The sequence below is a fragment of the Humulus lupulus genome, chromosome 2 (genome assembly GCF_963169125.1).
Source record: "Humulus lupulus chromosome 2, drHumLupu1.1, whole genome shotgun sequence".
NCBI lineage: Eukaryota > Viridiplantae > Streptophyta > Magnoliopsida > Rosales > Cannabaceae > Humulus > Humulus lupulus.
Window position 1 is genome coordinate 111102618 of NC_084794.1, and position 21835 is coordinate 111124452.

Sequence of the window (21835 nt, forward strand, 5' to 3'; positions counted from 1 at the left end):
TGATAATTTCGACCTGGGGCTTTAAATTGGATATTATTTTATTGATTAAATTAAATGGCCTAATTGAGTCTATAAAAGGAGTGCTTAAAGAGAAGTCAAAACATAAGTTTGATAAATCACAACTCAGATTTTCTGATAGTTTTAGATTATCTCTAATCACAAGTCTTTTTCTAAGCCTCTTTGTTATTTTCTCTTCTTCTCTCTATATCTATCTCATGTGTTGAGAATTTCCCACACTAGTCTAGGTGATTCTAAGGATACATTAGAAGACTGTGAAGAAAATAGAAGATCGGTTCAGTTTCTTGATAATACTCTGCAACATAGAGGATATAAGAGTTAGAGAAACTGAAGGAAGGACTCTTTAATTCCGCTACGTATACTGTAAGTATTTTATTCATTGTTTCTCTTTGAATTCAATTTTAGAAACATGTTCTAGGTTATCTCATATTAATTTGTTTAATATTAGATCTACATGAAAATAAATAAAGATCATGTATAAAGTTTTACTAACAGGTGCACACTTTCTATAATGGACTGAGGGGAAACACAAGGACTATCATAGATGCAGCAGGAGGTGGAGCATTTATGAGCAAAAGCGCTAACGAAGCTTATGAGCTTTTAGAGGAGATGGCCATGAATAATTATAATTGGCCAGCTGAGCGAGAAAATAAGAAGGTGGCAGGAGTTCTAGAGGTTGATCCTATTGCTATGCTCACTACGCAAATTGCTTCGCTAACAAAACAATAGTTCAGCTCAAGCGATGCAACTACAACTCGCTCCTATCAGTTGTGAGACATGTGGAGGTCCTCATCACTTTCAGTAATGTTCAGCGATGAGTTCTTATTTGGTAGATGATAGCCCACTTGAACAGGTTCAGGCCATTGTCAATTTCCCAAGGCAACCGAGTAATAACCCATACCCTAACAATTATACTCCAGCATACAAGAACCATCCGAATTTTTTGTGGAGTAATAATCAAGGGAATCAACCACAGTATCATCCAAATCTACCTCAATATCCTCCACATAGACCATCTTATGGGTTAAACCCAGGATCCTTTTATGATACTCATAGGCCAACAATGCCGCAACATCAACAACCACCGCCTCACATGACTAAACTAGAGGTATCCACTGATTCATTGAGCCAATTTATGACAAAAACCAGATCCTCCATTCGGAGCTTAGAAACACAAGTTGGCCAACTTGCAAAGTTAATGGAGGATCGTAATCAAGGGCCTTTACCTAGTTCAACTGTGGTGAATCCCAAAGAGCAATGTCAAGCGGTTACTTTGAGGAGTGGGACTAAGTATGAGGGGGCTGCAGTAGAAAACAAGGGTAAGAAGATTGAAGATTAACCTGTACCTAGTCCAGCACAAGAGGAGGTTACCGAAGACCTTCCAAAGACAGAAAATCCAAAATACACCGAGCCTACACGAAAGATTCCATATCCTCAACGGTTTCGAAAGGCTAATCTTGACAAACAATTTTCTAAATTTTTGGATATCTTTCGAAAACTACACATTAGCATCCCTTTTGCAGAGGCGTTAGAACAAATGCCAAGTTATGTGAAGTTTATGAAAGAAATTTTGTCAAGAAAGAGGAAATTAGAGGATTATGAGACGGTTGCATTAACTGAAGAGTGTAGCACAATACTTCAGAAGAAACTACCTCCAAAGCTTAAAGATCCTGGTAGTTTCATTATCCCATGTTCTATAGGGGGTTTAGTAGAAATAAAGGCTTTATGTGATTTAGGGGCCAGTGTGAATTTAATACCTCTATCAATATTTCAGAAGCTGAATTTGGGAGAAGCTCAGCCAACTACGATATCTTTGCAGATGGTAGATAGATCAGTTAATCACCCTCTCGAAGTGATTGAGGACGTATTGGTAAAAGTGGGTAAATTCATCTTTCCTGCGGACTTTATTATTCTAGATATGGAGGAGGATGAAAATATTCCAATAATACTTGGAAGACCATTCTTGGCTACTGGTAGGGCTTTGATGGATGTACAAAAGGGTGAGTTAAAGCTGGGAGTGCAAAAAGAGGAAGTTATATTTAAAGTTTTGGCAGCAATAGAAATTCCAACTTGTTGTAGAGTTGAAGTGGTAAACCAAGAAGGGAACAAGTTGGAAGGCTCTAAGAAAAGCTCCATAGTTAAAACCGGAATGAGAAAGGAGCGTAACCGGTTAAAAAAATACTTTAATGAAAGGATCCGAATGTTATATGAGCGAGGGAAAGTTCCACCAATTTCTAATCACAAGAAACAAGGGCCAACTCATGACACTATGGCTCTCAAGGAGGTGCGGGGAGGACTTGATCCAAGTTGAATATGAATGAAAACAAGAGTCTAACTAAAAGACGTTAAAGACAGCGCTCTTAGGAGGCATTCCTATGTTTATTTTTAATTTTATGTTATTTGTTTTTGTTTTTTTATAGGAACAATGTTTTTAGAGATTTTGTTTTAGTTTTTTTTAGTTTTATTCTGGAAAAATTGTGTTGTAACTCGTAACCGGTGAAAAACATGAAAAAGTTTAAGTTTAGGTGGTTATAGCGCTACAACGCCACATGCTAAGCACGACAAGCAGGGGTTGGGGTCTTTTTTTTTTCGAAGAGATAGCGCGACAATAGCCTCTGCCATCTCAACCTTCTGAGGGACCTTCGTCCCAGCCTCCACAACCGCCATACTGACATGGCAGTTCAAGTAAGTCTTGTTTCTCATTATTTATGCACTTTAACATTGGGGACAATGTTAGGTTTTAAGTTTGGGGGAGAGATTTATTTTTAGTGTTATTTGATGCGTTTTTGTTTTTCACTTTTTTTTTAGCTAGTTGTATTGAGTTGTGTTTTAGAGTGTAAATTAAGTTGATGATAATTGCCATTTTAATATGATTGACTGTTATGTTGTATAATCCAAAGGAAAAATGATGTGTTTATTTTTTTTTTTTTAAAATGTGTGTGCTTGGTTAGATTACTTTGTTTTTTCACTGTGATCTGTTGACATTAGAGATCTATTGTTCATGAATTGTAAATGTTATAATTGAATTATTTTATGCATGATGAATTTGGATTGTGGATTGAAAAAGATTGAAAAAATTATAAAACCTATTTGCTTACTATTTGAGATGAAATTTGAAACAATGCACATTTAGGAAAATGATATAGGCAATTTTTTTTGGACTGGTTGTGCCTTTCAAGCTAACCCTATTAAATTTTATCCTTAGTTAACCCTTTTTGAGCCTTATAACTATTTTCTTGTTAACACATTCTTTTGAGCCTAGCTGTGAATTGGATTACCATTTACTCTTTTGACCCATACCATGAGCATGCAAACTATTATGTGAGGGGAGTGAATGTGTAATGGGATGTTATGTATCGTGTGTTATTCACAAAATTCCTTGTGATTGAGAAAAGTTAAAGAAAGAAAAGAAAAAGAAAGTGCAAAATGATTACACTCCCAAACAGTTATCTCTTGAAAAATCAAAGTTTTGGGGAGTGGATTATGAAAAAGAAAAAATAAGAATGAGCTGGTTTTGCATAGTTTCTCAATCGTTGAAAAGAAAAAAAAATCTCAGTCATTGCACAAGAAAATGGGTAACAAGGGATGAATGGTTTGAAATTTTCTGGGAAAGTTTGTTTAGTTGGAATGCTTGTGGTATGATTAAGCCTAAAAATGTTTTTTTTATCTACCCGTACCTAAGCTTTCTATTACAACCTTTGTAAAGCCCTATTGATTCTTATTTGTGCATTTATTTATATTAATGGAGAATAGTAAGTAGTGCAGGCATATGGAAATACTTGGCTATGTGGTTAGTTGGTGAGAAGTTGATGTTCATAAAGTGGTTCAATTATTTTATTTGCGAGTTATGAGTAAATGAGCTTTGGCGTTAATAGATTGCAGTGAAGGGGTGAAATACTTTGACTAAAAATCTAGATTAATATTTTAAATAGCATGATTGTTTTTCTTAAGAACTATATGTGGATAGCAGTCTTGAGTGTTGGAATTGGTTAATTGTGCCAACTTGGTTTGTTTAGGGTTAAGTCTAGTTAGATTCTTTACTCGAGGGCGAGTAAAAGATTAGTTTGGGGGAGTTAATTTCCTCTTTCTTGACAAATATTTTATCACTATTTTGGTCATTTTCCCTAATTTGAGCTGTGGTCCGCTGCAAGTCAGAGAGCCTTGGCTAGAATACTATTTTGAAGCTCTTAATTGATTTAGGGCTTGATAGATGTTATTATTATTACGTTGTGACTAGGTTTTACTGCCAAGGCTCGGGTTTAGGGGACCGCGCTCGAGATCACACTAGACAGTCAGCTCGGGACACAGGTAAGAAAATTGTTTGTGCCCGTAGAGCAGGGCATGGCCTTATTATTTGTGTCTAATGTGTGTGCGAATATTTGTAGTTGTTATGCTATGTTTTTCATGATTATGAATGAAAGGCGAAGGCCGGGAGCGGTGAAGGTCGGGAGCGACGAAGGCTGGGATCGGCACTAAGCATGTTGAATGCAGGCCGCTAGAGCGAGACCCTCTAAGGGTGTTGTAATGACCTACTAATCTAGACTATTTGGACCATTAACGAAACTATACATAAAATCCTTAAAAGAACTTACATTTGTGAAAATACCATAATTTTATTAAGTAACTTAACAAAATAAGAGTTACTTACAAAGTAAATACCAAAAAGGATATGGGATCCCATTGTCTTTAAAACAAAACATAATTTAAAATAATAAGACATTACATAATTAGTGCGGAAAATACATGTAAAAAGACATAAAACCGAAACTACATCCTCGAATCGAATAAAGCTCGGCCCCTTGACTCCATTCATCATCGATACACATCCTCCAAGCGTCACGAATCTTTCCACCTCTAAAGCTTATTTCTTGCACATAAACAGAAAGGAATGAGCCTAATGCCCAGCAAGGAAAAATCTAACACATAGTCATAAACATAAACATAATTTCATAATAACGTAAAGACATATCATAACACATAATTCACTTATTATAATGGCCATTATTACTTGGGGTCCCATAGACTAAACAAGCTTATGCCCATGAGATTAGTGGGGTCCTACCAGCTAAATAGGCATATGCCCACAATCTTTTTGGGGTCTTGTTAGTCAAATAGGGCATAAGCCCAAGCCTACAACAAACACATGCATAACATATTCATAACATATTCATAACATATCATAACATAACACATAAGATAACATAAACATAAACATATAGATTCTAGCCTATTTTCCTTACCAAAGTTACCGGGATGTAATGGACTGAGTTAGGACTTTTTGGAACACTCCTAAAACCATATGAGAAAGAGTGAGTTTTAAGAAGAAGAAGAGATGAAAATGAATAGGAAGACTAAATCATTAAGAGAAAATATGCTTACCACAACTTATGTGCTTAAGAACTTGGATTCCCTAACCAAAATAAGAATGAGGTTAGGGGACTGTGTAAAAGGTTTTGAGAAAGGAAATAACATGAAATAAATGAAGTAGAGTTTCGGGTTTACCTCAAAGATTTGCAAGATCAATCTAACTTCCACCGAAATACTATAGAACTCACTTCCCAAAGTGTTTGATAAGCTTATGATGTTTAAGCTTATAGTTTTTCCCAAACCAAGTGTTTGCACTCTCATACTCACTTAACACTAGCAGCTTCTGAACTTAGAGCAAATGGTGAATAATGGCTGGGTACTAGGTCCTATTTATAGAGTTTGGGAATGAAAGTATCTTGATTTTACTTGAATAAAAATAATGGCTTTTTAGATGAAAATCATTTGAATAATCGTTCAGCAGAGGCTGAAGACTCGTTCAAAAGATGCTGGACTTATGGAGGAGTTTGAATGGCTGAAAGGAAAAGGATTCAAAAGTATTTGAAAACATGCTGGTGGAGGCGATATATCGCCCCCTATAGGCGATATATCGCCTGGACCACTGTTCCCGAGGCGACCGTGCATCGATTCGTGTTTTCCGTATCTACGTGCTGCGATATATCGGCATACGCTGAATATTTAAACACGAAATTACACAATTTTAGCTAAGTTTGAATGGGGTAAACAGCCTTGACTAAGCCGTCAACGTATTCAAAGCTGCTGACTGACCCTATATCATTCAAACTTTACTCCATATTAAATTTAATCCTCAAAAATACTTAATCCTTAATCACCATTCATAACATGTGCTTAAAATCCTATTGGTTGATATCTAAACCTTATAATATAACAAATATTATCCTTAATATCACTCATATAATCAAACCTTAGGTTATACTTAATATTCTTAAACTATAGGTTAAACTTAGAAATTCTATAAGTACTACTATGAGTGTCCAAATAATTCCCGGTCTGAACCAAAAATCCATAGTAACAAAGATAATGCTATAAATACTATCATACTATTATCTACTTAGCTAAGTAAAGTTCTTGGACTCTACAATTCTCCCCTACTAAAAAGAATTTCGTCCTCGAAATTTACTTATCACATAACTCCGGATACCGGCCTTGCATGTCCTCCTCCAACTCCCACGTTGCCTCACGTTCAGAACTATTGCTCCATAGGACTTTGACTATAGGAAGGCTCTTAGACCGTAACTACTTTATCCCTCTATCTAGGATGCTAACCGGTCGTTCCTCGTAACTTAAGTCTTTCTGGAGCGCTATCGTATCGTACTTGAGGACGTGAGATGGGTTTGACACATATTTGCGTAGCATCGAGATGTGGAAGACGTTGTGACTATCGGCTAGTGCTGGCGGTAGGGCTAGTCTATACGCAACTGTTCCCACTTTGTCCAATATCTAAAAGGACCTATGAATCGGGGACTGAGCTTGCCTTTCTTCCCGAACCGCTTGACACCCTTCATAGGAGATATCTTCAGGAAGACTTGATCTCCAACTTGGAACTCCACATCGCGTCGCTTGGTATCCGCATAGCTTTTCCGTCGGCTTTGAGCAGCAAGCATACGCTGTCTAATAAGCGTTACTGCTTCTTGAGCTTGTCTAACAGCTTTGGGCCCTAGAAGCTGCCTTTCTCCTACCTCGTCCCAGTGCAACGGTGATCGGCACCTTCTTCCATATAGCAACTCATAAGGTGCCATTCCGATCGTCGACTGGTAGCTATTGTTGTATGAGAACTCGATCAGTGGTAAGTACTTGTTCCATGATCCTCCGAAATCAAGTACACATGCGCGTAGCATATCCTCTAAGATCTGAATTGTATGCTCAGACTGCCCATCTGTCTGAGGATGGAAAGCTGTACTAAGGCTTAACTTAGTACCCATAGCTTGCTGTAAGCTTCTCCAAAATCTTGACGTAAATATTGATCCTCTATCTGACACTATCGTCTTGGGGATTCCATGCAATCGTACAATCTCCTGGATGTAGATGTCTGCTTGTTGGTCTACCGTATATGAAGTCTTAACAGGCAGAAAATGAGCCGACTTGGTTAGTCTATCTATGACTATCCAAGCAGAATCATGCTGCTTATTCGTCTTTGGCAGACCCGTTACGAAGTCCATGGCTATATCGTCCCACTTCCATTCCGGTATGCTAAGCGGTTGCAATAATCCTGCAGGCCGCTGATGCTCCGCCTTCACTTGCTGGCATACCAGACACTTAGATACATACTCCGCTATGTCCTTCTTCATCCCTGGCCACCAATAGACTGCCTTGATGTCATGAGTCATCTTGGTAGACCCTGGATGAACTGAGTTCGGGGTATTGTGCGCTTCTTCTAGGATCGTCTTCTTAATACTTTGATCGTCTGGCACGCATACCCGATCCTTAAATCTCAATAAACCTTGACTGGATATTGAGAAATATGTATTCTTGCCTTCTCCGACTGCTTCCATATGTGTTGTTAGCGTGTCATCATGCCTCTGACCAATCCTGTTATGTCCTCTAGCAGATTCGATTGGATAGAAAAGTTAGCCAGCTTGCCTACAACCACTTCCATTCTGGCACTAATCAGCTCCTGCTGTAGCGACTTCTCTATTCCGGCTAAAGCTGCTAAATTTCCTTAACTTTTCCTACTAAGTGCATCGGAAACTACGTTCGCCTTCCCCGGGTGGTATAGGATTTCGAAATCATAATCCCTTGCTAACTCCAACCACCGGCGCTGTCTCAAGTTAAGCTCCCTTTGAGTAAAGAAGTACTTTTATACTCTTGTGGTCCGTATAAATCTCACACCGTTCTCCGTAAAGATAATGGCGCCAGATTTTTTTAACGCAAAGACCACCGCTGCCAACTCCATAACGTGAGTTGGATAGCGTTGCTTATACTCCTTCAACTTTCGTGAGGCGTAGGCTATCACCTTGTCGTTTTGCGTCAGTACACATCCCAATCCTAGCTTTGATGCATCGCAGTAGACTACGAATTTATCATTGGGTGTTGGTACACTGAGTACCGGTGTTGAGCAAAGCTTATCTTTAAGCATCTGAAGCTTTCCTCACACTTCTCATTCCAGATAAACTTTTGTTGCTCCCAGGTCAGGTTGGTGAGTGGAGTGGCTATCTTAGAAAAGCCCTCTACAAACTTTCAATAATAACCTGCTAGCCCTAAGAAGCTTCTTACTTCTGACGCGTTCTTTGGCCTAGGCCAATCCTTCACGGCCTCTACCTTCGATGGATCTACTGCAACTCCGTCTTTCGATATGATGTGCCCGAGGAACGCCACTTGTGAAAGCCAAAACTCGCATTTCTTGAACTTGGCGTAGAGTTTATGCTCCTTCAAACGCGTCAAAATCAACCTCAAGTGTTCCTCGTGCTCTTCTTCATCCTTGGAGTAAATTAAAATGTCGTCGATGAACACAACGACGAATTTATCCAAGTAGTCTTTGAAGACCCTATTCATTAAGTCCATAAACGCGGCTGGCGCGTTAGTAAGACCAAAAGACATAACCAAGAACTCGTAATGTCCATAACGAGTCCTAAAGGCTGTCTTAGGGATATCTTCTCCCTTTACCTTGAGCTGATGATACCCGGACCGTAGATCGATCTTAGAAAATACAGTCGCACCTCGGAGTTGATCGAACAAATCGTCAATCCGAGGTAGCAGGTACTTGTTCTTAATCGTTACTTTATTCAGCTCACGGTAGTCTATGCACATGCGCATACTTCCGTCCTTCTTCTTCACGAATAGTACCGGAGCTCCCCATGGTGAATGGCTTGGCCTAATGAAACCCAAGTCTAGGAGTTCTTGTAGTTGCGTCTTTAACTCCTTGAGTTCCGTAGGTGCCATCCGGTATGGTGCCTTAGAGATAGGCTCGGTGCCTGGTACTAATTCTATCGTGAAGTCTATTTCTCGAGTTGGCGACAACCCTGGCAAGTCATCGGGAAATACCTCTGGAAATTCTTGTATAACTCGAACAGCTCCATCCTTAAGTGGCGTCTCCCTTTCCACGTTCGTGATGCTGGCTAAGGACGCTTGACATCCTTTCTCTATCCTTTGTTGAGCTTTGAGAGATGACACTAACGGGGTGCGTAATCCTGAAGCTTGTCCCATGAAGCATCGTCTCTAGCCTTTCAGGAGTCTCGAACATCACCTTCTTGCGTTTGCTGTCGATCGCTGCGCCATGCCGTGCTAGCCAATCCATGCCTAGTATGACGTCGAAGTCTTTGATCACCAGCTCTATCAGGTCTCCTTCTAGTTCCTTGTCCTCAATCTTGATTGGTACGCCTCGTACAATCCGTGATGATAGAACTACTTTGCCCGAAGGAAACTCGGTTGCAAACCTAGTTCTAAATCTTTCACTAGGTTTGTCTAGTTTTTCTATCATTCCTAACGAGATATACGAGTATACTGCTACCAATCAAGCGATACTAGAACATATACTATCGAGGATAGGATCTAACCTGTAAATGCTTGTTACTAGCATGGGTTCCTCCTTGGGTCAAGGCAAAGACTTTGGTCTGGAACCATCGTTTAATCCTTCTTCTCCTTACTAAAATTAATCTGAATCCTTTCTACTTCTATTGCCGTTTCTATAATATTAGCATAGGTAGTGGTTCCCAGGTTTGCTATCTTAACCCCTAATTCCATCTTTGGTCTAAGTCCTCTGACGAACTTGGTTAACCTCGTAAAGTCGGTTGGGACCAACTCTGGTGCAAACTTGACTAATCTGTTGAACTGACGAGCATATTCTTCTATCATTAGCGATGACTGCCGAGGTGTAATACTTCTTGTGGAACGGTTCCACAATTCTTGTCCATATCATGGTGGTGACATCGTTAGTCTGCTGAACTAAGTCCCACCATATTCTGGCATCCTTCCTGAGTAATGACGAAACGCAGGATATGCGGTCCGTATTACTGAGGTTCATGTGCGTAAGAATTGGTTTCACATTCCTTAGCCACTCTTCTGCCTCAAAGGGGTCTATAGTCCCTTCGAAGTTTGGAGCGCGCTGCTTGCGGAACCTCTCATACACTGACTCCATATTTGGTACTGGATGTGGCGCGTAGTTCGTCACTGGCCATCCCCCATATGGAACAACTTGTTGGGGTGCTAGGGCCATTTGTTGTAGCTGCGGCTGCGGTTGCGGCGGAGACTAAGGCTGAGTCTGCGTCTGTTGACGTTGTTGCTGCAAGAGTTCCTCGACTTGTTGTCGCCGTCTAGCAATTTCCGCGGTGTTGTCAGCTGGCGGTGTCGGCGCGTTGCGGCTAGTAGTAGCACGCACTCCTCTTCTGCGAACTGGAGGGCATCATTGGTCGTTGGAACAATGTTGGAGGCGTTTCCGCTGGTGCGTACAGATCTTCGGAGCGACATCTTCACCAAAAGTTCTAACAGTCGAGAACTTGTTAGAACTTACCCTAATAGGCTCTAAGGCAAAAACTTATTCTAAAACAAACATATCTCGGACCTATTTATTATGACTTCTTATGAAAAATTATATAGGTCTTTATTTATTATTAGAGTGGGTTTCTATACTTAGAAAAACAAGTCATCTTTATTTTCTAAGTGTGTTTCTAATCATCCTATATGACTTAATTCTCAGGCTCGAAACTTATCTTTGTTCCAAAGTTAACCATATTGAGGGAGGGCTGGGATCAGTAAAATCGTTCCCACAACTAAGGCCCCCTAACTCTCAATAAGGAAACTTGGTTCATTGATTTGTATCCACCCTCACTGAACTTAGTCATTATTCATTTTATTTATTACTTATTATGATTGCGAAAATAAAATCAAACTCATACATGATAGAAAAACAACATGTTATTCATTTGGAAAAAGATTTTCACTTATTACAATCATGAACAAAGAAAGAAATAAACAAAACAAACAATGAAAATCTAGCTATTCTAAAAATCGGGATCTTCTACATCCGATCCTTCATCTAGCATATCATCATCTATCTCCTTATAATCATCGTTGTCTTGAGCCTCAAAATTTCCTCGGGGAAGATTCAAGAAGATCCTATGTTGTTGCTCATTAGTGAATTGAAACTCTAAGTCATATGTGAACTTAAGTATGAGAGAATAATATCTTAGGGCTGCTTGTAAGTCATCATCATTATTTATATTCTCCCATATTTCTTCTAAAGTTAAAATTGCTGAAGGAAAATCTTTTAAAAGCCTAATTACTAGGACATATTGTTCTGCAGCTCTCATCATGATTTTCTTAGACTCTTGAAGGTGGCCTATCTCTTTGTGGAACAAGATCAATCTTCGAGTGATCTTTTCTAGTGCTCCTACGGTGTTCCTTGGCTCCCTTATTCTTTTTAAAGCCTTAATGGCTCAGATATCCTCATTTCTTAAAGCTCCGTTCATTCTTAACTGAAAACATGAACACTAAAGTGTTAGCTATACACATAAGTAACATAACTAGTAACTTAAACACTTACTTGGCGGTCCGATTCGGAGCTTTGAGCGTGTGTATCGAGGAGAACTTCATGCAAAAGAACCGTTGCTCTGATACCAACTGTAATGACCCACTAATCTAGACTATTTGGACCATTAACGAAACTATACATAAAATCCTTAAAAGAACTTACATTTGTGAAAATACCATAATTTTATTAAGTAACTTAACAAAATAAGAGTTACTTACAAAGTAAATACCAAAAAGGATATGGGATCCCATTGTCTTTAAAACAAAACATAATTTAAAATAATAAGACATTACATAATTAGTGCGGAAAATACATGTAAAAAGACATAAAACCGAAACTACATCCTCGAATCGAATAACGCTCGGCCCCTTGACTCCATTCATCATCGATACACATCCTCCAAGCGTCACGAATCTTTCCACCTCTAAAGCTTATTTCTTGCACATAAACAGAAAGGAATGAGCCTAATGCCCAGCAAGGAAAAATCTAACACATAGTCATAAACATAAACATAATTTCATAATAACGTAAAGACATATCATAACACATAATTCACTTATTATAATGGCCATTATTACTTGGGGTCCCATAGACTAAACAAGCTTATGCCCATGAGATTAGTGGGGTCCTACCAGCTAAATAGGCATATGCCCACAATCTTTTTGGGGTCTTGTTAGTCAAATAGGGCATAAGCCCAAGCCTACAACAAACACATGCATAACATATTCATAACATATTCATAACATATCATAACATAACACATAAGATAACATAAACATAAACATATAGATTCTAGCCTATTTTCCTTACCAAAGTTACCGGGATGTAATGGACTGAGTTAGGACTTTTTGGAACACTCCTAAAACCATATGAGAAAGAGTGAGTTTTAAGAAGAAGAAGAGATGAAAATGAATAGGAAGACTAAACCATTAAGAGAAAATATGCTTACCACAACTTATGTGCTTAAGAACTTGGATTCCCTAACCAAAATAAGAATGAGGTTAGGGGACTGTGTAGAAGGTTTTGAGAAAGGAAATAACATGAAATAAATGAAGTAGAGTTTCGGGTTTACCTCAAAGATTTGCAAGATCAATCTAACTTCCACCGAAATACTATAGAACTCACTTCCCAAAGTGTTTGATAAGCTTATGATGTTTAAGCTTATAGTTTTTCCCAAACCAAGTGTTTGCACTCTCATACTCACTTAACACTAGCAGCTTCTGAACTTAGAGCAAATGGTGAATAATGGCTGGGTACTAGGTCCTATTTATAGAGTTTGGGAATGAAAGTATCTTGATTTTACTTGAATAAAAATAATGGCTTTTTAGATGAAAATCATTTGAATAATCGTTCAGCAGAGGCTGAAGACTCGTTCAAAAGATGCTGGACTTATGGAGGAGTTTGAATGGCTGAAAGGAAAAGGATTCAAAAGTATTTGAAAACATGCTGGTGGAGGCGATATATCGCCCCCTATAGGCGATATATCGCCTGGACCACTGTTCCCGAGGCGACCGTGCATCGATTCGTGTTTTCCGTATCTACGTGCTGCGATATATCGGCATACGCTGAATATTTAAACACGAAATTACACAATTTTAGCTAAGTTTGAATGGGGTAAACAGCCTTGACTAAGCCCTCAACGTATTCAAAGCTGCTGACTGGCCCTATATCATTCAAACTTTACTCCATATTAAATTTAATCCTCAAAAATACTTAATCCTTAATCACCATTCATAACATGTGCTTAAAATCCTATTGGTTGATATCTAAACCTTATAATATAACAAATATTATCCTTAATATCACTCATATAATCAAACCTTAGGTTATACTTAATATTCTTAAACTATAGGTTAAACTTAGAAATTCTATAAGTACTACTATGAGTGTCCAAATAATTCCCGGTCTGAACCAAAAATCCATAGTAACAAAGATAATGCTATAAATACTATCATACTATTATCTATCTTAGCTAAGTAAAGTTCTTGGACTCTACAGTGTTGTGCTCATCCGCTCGGTGAAGACCATGAACCCAGTGCCTAGTAAAGCACCTGGGTCAGAAAAGGTAGCTATGTGTTTAATCTGCTATCTGTTTAAGTTGTGTATTACTGGATTGAGTTGGCATATTCTATGTGTTGAGTTTTCTTACTGGGCCTTGGCTCACAGGTGCTCTATGGTGCAGAGGAAAGGCCGAACAACCATGAGTTGGAGAGCGTGAAGAGGCGTGTACATGTTCGGCCTATCTGGCTGCCACAGTCGGGGTTGTTTTGAGGGACGTTTTATAAACACTTAACTTTGTCACTTAGGACAACTATAAAGTAACTTTTGAATTGTAAATATATTTTGAAACAATGTTTTTAGATTCCAGTGTATCACTTTTACAAATTTAATGGACGCCCAACCCTTATATACTTAATTTTCACTAAATGAGTCTTTATTCTGATTTAGTCACACTTTTTGTTTTAAAATCTTGATTATCAAGTTAATGGCACATTTTAAAATCACATAGTAACGAATCTAAGGTAGTAGGGTGTTACAGGTACTTTTGCATAATTTCAAAATATAGAGCCCTTTGGAATGGAGTCCCTAGGCCTAGCCTTCTGATGCCTAGGGCAGGGCATAACGAATTATTATGAAATTGATTACATTATACTTTTAAAACAATATTGAATTCACAATGAACAACCTTCGAGGTACTAATGATTGTCACGCGTTATAAACTACTTAACCTAGCATCTAATACTTAGTAGGAAAGGCTTGTGAGCGTTAAATTTTTTCCCTAACTACCAGTGGCATCGTCGACATGGGTGCAAAATGTCACTAGATCGCACTAATGTACATTAAATTCTCAATGCATGATAAAAACATGATCTTCAATTTCTAATACCTAATACAAATAAAAACGGAGGCCAACGTCAAGATAACACCTGGATTGTAACATATACTCATGAACAAGATTTTCTAAAAACACCTAAATACTTAGGTGTCTTTTTTTAGCAATGACTTCATATTTCCCGAAAATTTCAGCTTCCTTTCTCTCAACCTCATTTGGGACGGATGTGCTTGCATCATTGCCACTTGCAACATAATTGAAATCATCCTCGCCTTCTATTATTACGTGGGTCGAACTATCACTACGGATATCAACAATAAGGTCATGTTTATCGGTTATGAATGCCCATTCTTTTATTTCATGCAAATACGGGTGAAAACCATAACTTTTTTTATACACAGCTAACGCCGCATATGCTTGCTCAAAGGTTTTATATCCTTATCATTGAGCCACCACCTTCAACAACCACCTCCTTTGCATATTCTTTCTTTAAAAAAATGCCAACCTTAGCACCATCAAACAACACATAATACTTGAACGCATCCATGACATGCTTTTTTAGGGTAATATGACCAATGACTTATATAGAAAGATGTGTGTTATAATGTTTGTAAGAAGTCCCCTTTATAGTAGTCTTGCCCACCAAACAATTTAATGAGATAAATGGTTGTTGTACTTTGCTTTTTTTACTTGAAAAATGCCAACTTTCTTGGCTTATGCAAGTTTGGTCATTGTTACAATGTGTACAAGAGCTTCTATGGTCATGTCAATGTTTTGACTGTATGTTAAAATTGATTTTATTCACATGGCCAATAATAAATTCATCAATGAATAAGTGTAACTGCCATTTTTGCTAGATAAAAATGTGGTTGGACAAATAAATTCCACAATAAAGATATATTTCCACTCCAAATTCGTTGCGAATAATGTTATTTCAAACTTTCATCGATGGACAATATAAAATCGTTCTTTTTTATTTTCTTAAATAAGCGACATAATTTTTTGAAGATAGACTTGTCAACGATAATATCTATATTTATATATTTATATAAATAAGAGTATTAAGGAGATGATGTGACACTTTAAAATTACTCCAAAACATTTAATCTATTTTCTAAATTCTTCTTTTTTAAATTTATGATTAATAGTTAATAATTAAAAAAAGAAAAAACTAAATATATAAACTACTAAAATATCTAAACTATCTAAATATCTATAAATCTAACCGGTAAATTCAATTTTGTGACCTGATAACCGAAAAATTAATTTACAGTTTTCTCCTTTTTTTTCTTTCTTTTTTTTTTTGAGAAAAACGTTTTCTCCTATTTACCATATTAATAATTTTAAAATATATATATATATATATAGTTACGTTAAGAAATTACCATACACGTTATAATAATAATAATAATTAATGTCATTTTTTAAATTTAATATATAATATAATAATATAAAGTAATTTTTTATTAATTATAATAATAAATTAATCTTCACATTTATTGTTTTGATATGACAAATTCAAAACTAAAATATATTTAACAATTAAAAATATCAACATATATACGTGATATTAATTTGATTAAGAACATTATTAATTAAATTAATAAAAATATATATTTTTTAAAAATAAATGATTGTACAAAATACTATGCGAACCACTGTTATATTTTATAATTTTGTCTATATTATATGGTGTTTAACTTTTAGAAAGAACGACCATGAATAAGTAGTGCACGACGATAGAGATATTATTTTTAGTCGTGTTTCAACTCCAAATCCATCACGAATAAAAATTATTACAAACTTTCAAGACAATATAAAATCGTTCTTTTAAATTTTCTTAAAATATAAGACATGACTTTTTGAAGATAGACTTATAATTGATAAAACTAAGTCGTTTTTTAAAAAGATAACAAATTTTCACGATGAACAACCCCGTTATTGAGAGAAAAAATGTGACGAAAATCGCGCTGTCATTTATATTCAAGTAATTGACTAAAAGTTTACGAAGAAAGACTTGTGAGCGATAATAATTAATAATTATAAGATTTGTAACAAATTAGCACAAAGAACTACCTTAATTGTATAAGAAGACATTAGACTTCGTTACAAGATCGAGTGTGTCAAAAGTATTATATTCAATATAAATATAAATGATATGTTGTAGCTCGATGCAAGACAACAAATTATATAATAAGGCATTGATCCAAAGGTGAGGATCGTTCATTATCGGTTGGGAAGAAAATCTCTCCTCTACTAGAACCTTTCCCTATATTTAATTAATTTTTACTTCATGTTATTATTTTAGACCAATCAAAACTAATAATCAAGTATCTACCCTCGCAATAAAAGCAATGACACTAAAAACTTTTATTTAGATTTTCAAGTGTTACACATTAAACTACTAAAAATAATGAGCACGTTACCTAAAATTAAAAAATAATAATAACCAATCCAATTGTGTAATAGATTGGATCATTGGATTGGATACAAAATTTGATTATATCTTAAGTTTGAGCCATATCTAATCCACGGAACACATCTAATTTGGATCATTTTAGGCACCGAAGGATATTTTTGCTTCATAAATGTTGAAGAGGGTATTAGACCATCAATTCAACAACTAAACTACAAAAAAATAGCGCAGGCAATATGGGCACGATGCCCTTCTCTAACCAATGTAAGTTTGAACAGCTTCATCTAGATTCTAGCACAATGGTTATAGAGCCCCAACTAGGTTCACAGCGCTATTCAATGCCTTGTATTAAATATTATCTTACAATGTTTAGCAATATGGCCAAATAATTGCTACTCATGCGGAGCATGACTGTTACCTTGCACATCAAACAATAAATAACTATACAACCTTAATCATGCTTGAGCTATTCCCTTCTTCACAAGCATATCATAAACCCTATCAACTTTGCTGGGCTCAACCTTAAACAAGTTATAGGCATCAGATTTCTTTGTTACCTTGCCATTCAACACTTCCACGGACATGATCTGTAACATGTTGAGATAATGCGAAGGTAGGATTCGAATTTCACAGCAAAGTTGTTTCTCCTGCATAGAGATGATAATGCAGAGATTAATTTGTGTAAATTACAAGCCATTTTAAACAATAAGAATTGTCACCATATTCTTACAGTTTCGGAGAGTAAATCAGCCCCCGCCAATCCAGTGATGTCCCAATCATCCAAGGAGCTTGCAACCGATTGCATAGCTAAAGACGGATCCTTCGTACTAGAATGTAGATCGATGGATCCCCTAACGAGTCCCAAAGGACTGCCATCTAATTCTTCTTTAATGTGACCAGGCTTATGCAAAACTTTACCACTCGGACCAGCTTGAAAACTTTCTTGAATCCTAAGAGCACTTTCTTCATTACTCCTCTTTTGTTGAATAAATCTATTTGCCTCAGCTGCTGTTTGGCAACCAAAAGCTCGAGCTTCCTGCATAAGACATAAACCTGAACAAGGTAAATTGTTTTATCTTTCTCACACAACAGGGATTAGAATCCTTCCCCCTCCCACACTCATACCCACACACCCAACCACAAACAAGGTAAATTATTTTACTTTTTAAGTTTTATGCTGCACATTAACTGATTTATGAGTTTTAGCACTTTATATATAAAGAAGCTTGAGTACGACATCCCTAATTCATCAGGTAATTCTGGAGTCTTTTTTTTCATGACAAGTAAAATACTAAAGCTACTATTTTGTAGGGGGTCAAGAACTGATGATACAAAGGTTAAGCCAGGCATGAAATGTATCACACACACCTTAAGATCTTGTATTCTTTTTATGATTCGATGCTCCTCAATAATAATCCGGAGCAATTCCTCGTGCTCCTCTTTTGAGTGGAATCGCATGAAGACCTTAAACCGCTGATATATTTCCTTTTCATCAGGCGAAAGATTCTTCTCAAATGGGTCAGGGTAAAGCAAATTTCTTTCCAGTATAAATTCCTTCCTGCGTTTCCTCTCATCAAGCCTGTCAAGGACTTTCAATATCATTTAACTAGTTCTAAAATCGTATGGATCCTCAAAAGGGAAAGAAGATGTAAATGAATAGCTTTAGACAACAAAGATAAAGTTATCAAAGTCGTACAACAAAATAAAAAAATGTAAAAAAGAAATTAATCGATAAATGCCCAAGTACACACATAGGCAAAACTATATGCACCAGTACACACACATAGGCATAAGTTGTCATAAAAGATAACGAGGAGAAGATGAAATAAACGTTATTCTTCTCCTCTCATTTTTCCTATTCTATTTTCATACTTTTTTCTCTTAACATCATAATAGAATAATCTTACACTACTATCATACTTTCTCATCTAAATCAAACACATATTTGAGAAATGAGCAAATACTTTTTTGAGTAGATGCGCAGTACTCGGAGTTTCAATTCATGCTCAGCATCAGTGTCAGTATCCTTAAATTCCATATCTGCAAGCAATTGCTCTGCATTGTTGTCATATTCAATTTCAAACTCATGCCTCTTGACATTATAGCCACTCAACTCTGTCATTGAAGGTCCCTCATCCCCTAATATGCGAGGTTTCTTCTCCCCAATACTCCTATCCACTTGAGATTCTGTTAAAAAAAATTGATGTTACATCAACAAAACCTTTAGATGAATGCCAACAAAAGACAACTAGAATATTGAGTGTCACAAGCCCAGCATGCATTGTCTAAAAAATTGTTTGAATGGCGAGGCATAAACACACCTTCAACTTTAATTTCGTCTTTGATCAGAGATTCGTTAGGAGCCATTACTGGATCCACTCCAACTTCTGACGTCGAAGAGAAGAATAAGCCATATTAATCAAGTAAATAATATATGATACACTCCAGTTTATTTTTTCAAAAAAAAAAAAACCAAAAGAACATTTAACTGTTTACCAGCAGTTGGATGAGATGAAGATGGAGGACCGGGATCTTTTTTGGTTTCTTCATATCTGATCAGCACACCAAAATGGATAAATAAAGAGGTCTAGAGAAGGGAAACTGAAAATATATATAATGTATATAGTTATACATAAATAAACACAAAATATACTTGACAACTGCTGATAAAGGAGACTCTTCATTTGGTGGAAGCTCTCCAACCATGGAATTTTCTGCAGTTAAAAGAAAAAGATGAGTTAAAAAATATCTATGTTTTTTCAAAGTTGTGAGACAAATAGAAGATCTCTAAGATGATAATAAAAGCGTATGCCACTGAGACAAGAGAAACTAAAAAATGATTAAAATAACACAAGGCTAATTACGTTATTACAAGTTACCTAACGACAAAAATACCCAAACTAAATGAAGAGTGAGAGTGGCACCAAGTAACTAACAACTAACAAGCCGTAGATTCCCAGAAAAGATTTAAACATTATCTCTGTAGAAAAAATATCTGAGCCAGTGCACTTATCTAAATGGCTCAATTTAATCTATGGGAGTATTCTATTTTGTAGATAAGCATACAATTGTATATTGTTGCAAGAAGTGCAAGATCATTTTACTTTCATGGTAAAGCTAAAAAATGATGTAATTGTAAGATTTATGGACTAACCTGTCTTGACTTCTCCAGGTCCTTTGGCCATGGCAAGGAGCTCATCTTTGCTCTTTCCCACAACATGGGATAAGTCCTAGGTAGATAAATCATGAAAAACACCGGTAAAGGAAACTATATACAAACAAAAATACCAAAGACATCAAATTAATAGCATTAGACTTACAGGGAGGGGAAAACACGGGGACTTCAAGTATATAGCATTATAATGGTCAATGCATTGTACTTTGCTTTTTGTTCCAACATGTTCCGCAACTTCGTTCCAGTTCCCGAATCCATACATCCCAATACCCTAAAGAATGCAGGAGGTTCAGCCCCAAAACTCGAATTCTTTGAGATACTGTTTCATTGCAAATCACTAAAAAAAATTCCGATAAAATTTTTAAAACAACCGAACAAACAAGATTAATAAACAAAGAACGAATTGAAGTATTTTTTTTTACCTCTAGCAGTAATGTCTCTTCATCTGCATTCCATTCTGGACAAATAAGGGGAAAATACAAGTTGTCCTGTTGTAAACCAAAATGATATTTTCTCACTAACATGGTTAATTAAAGGGAAAAAAAGTCTTTCACAAAGTTGGCACCGATTAAGATTTGAAAAAAAAAAAAAAAAAACAGAATGACTAACCATAACCCTATAAGGGTGATTGCATTTGTGAGGAGTAACCTCAGCTCCAACTGAGAAACACTCAACACAAAGATCAAAATCTGAGCAAACTACACATTTGATCCGAATCTTTCCCGAGATATCTTTGTTGCAATAATTGCAATGATATAAAGGAGCTTTCCTATCGCCATTTCCTTGCCCCAAAACCACATTGTAAGCTGCGTTCTCTGCAGAATCTGAATTCAAAGCAATTCTCTTTCTTTTGGAAGATTTACTGAAAATTAAAAAGAAAAAAATTAATTTCACGAAGGATCATAGTACAAAACTCTGAGAAAATTATGTGAAAGTTCAGAAAAAAGCTTGAATTTGAATCAAACTGAGAACCTCTGGTTGAGATCATTGTCAGCAATCTTCGATACAGCTCGAGATCGACCCATATCTGCTCGAAATAGCCAAAGGAACAAAAACACTCAACAAAACCCTAATTCGTCCTCGTTGCTTAGAAATTGGGGGAAATATAGATAAAGGAATTTGGCTTGTCGATCTTCGAACCCGTTCGTGAAAATAACCCAGAAGAAATTCCGAAGTTTGACCCCTACTATATGGGTGAAAAGACCAAAACCCCCAAACTGTAGAACCAGCCAAACTAAAAAAAAAAACTAAAACTAAATAAGTAATGATATGGCACTTCCAACTAAAAAGAATTATGTCCCAAAATATTAGACACGGTAATGTCATGCGGCACTATTTTTCATTTTAAAAAATAGTGGGTTGTATGAAATTGGAATAAGCTTACAAATTAGTTAATATTTTACTGCATAATTGAATATATCATTACTCAAACAAAATTGTAAACTCACTTTTAGGATCAATTTAGTATAGCAGTGAGGATAAGAAGCTGCAGCTATATTGTTAGTAATTATAAATTTAGAGATGTTGTAAGTTAAAAAAGTTGTATTTAAGTATTTAGTAAACTAGATAATTATAGTACTA

At 36.4% G+C, this 21835-nt stretch overlaps 1 protein-coding gene across 1 annotated transcript; it reads right to left on the reverse strand.

Moving 5' to 3' along the window:
• Positions 1–17344: 17344 nt before the first annotated feature.
• LOC133818368 (transcriptional adapter ADA2a) lies at positions 17345–21471 on the reverse strand. The gene is made up of 12 exons (XM_062251210.1): positions 21227–21471; positions 20864–21116; positions 20677–20742; positions 20400–20525; positions 20234–20309; positions 19733–19793; positions 19576–19631; positions 19401–19466; positions 19044–19266; positions 18448–18658; positions 17810–18115; positions 17345–17726 (listed from the first exon to the last, which is right to left on the reverse strand). The coding sequence occupies exons 1-12, from the start codon at positions 21277–21279 to the stop codon at positions 17535–17537; spliced, it is 1689 nt and encodes a 562-aa protein (XP_062107194.1). The 5' UTR covers positions 21280–21471; the 3' UTR covers positions 17345–17534.
• Positions 21472–21835: the final 364 nt, after the last annotated feature.

What these genes read in the sequence shown, in the direction of transcription:
- LOC133818368 (XM_062251210.1), bottom strand. Translation starts at nt 21,279, where the DNA reads ATGGGTCGATCTCGAGCTGTATCGAAGATTGCTGACAATGATCTCAAC. An exon ending in ATCACCCTTATAGGGTTATG is followed by an intron (nt 20,743 to 20,863) that starts GTTAGTCATTCT and finishes GGTTTACAACAG; the next exon opens with GACAACTTGTATTTTCCCCT. An exon ending in AGACGAAATTAAAGTTGAAG is followed by an intron (nt 19,267 to 19,400) that starts GTGTGTTTATGC and finishes TTTTTTTAACAG; the next exon opens with AATCTCAAGTGGATAGGAGT.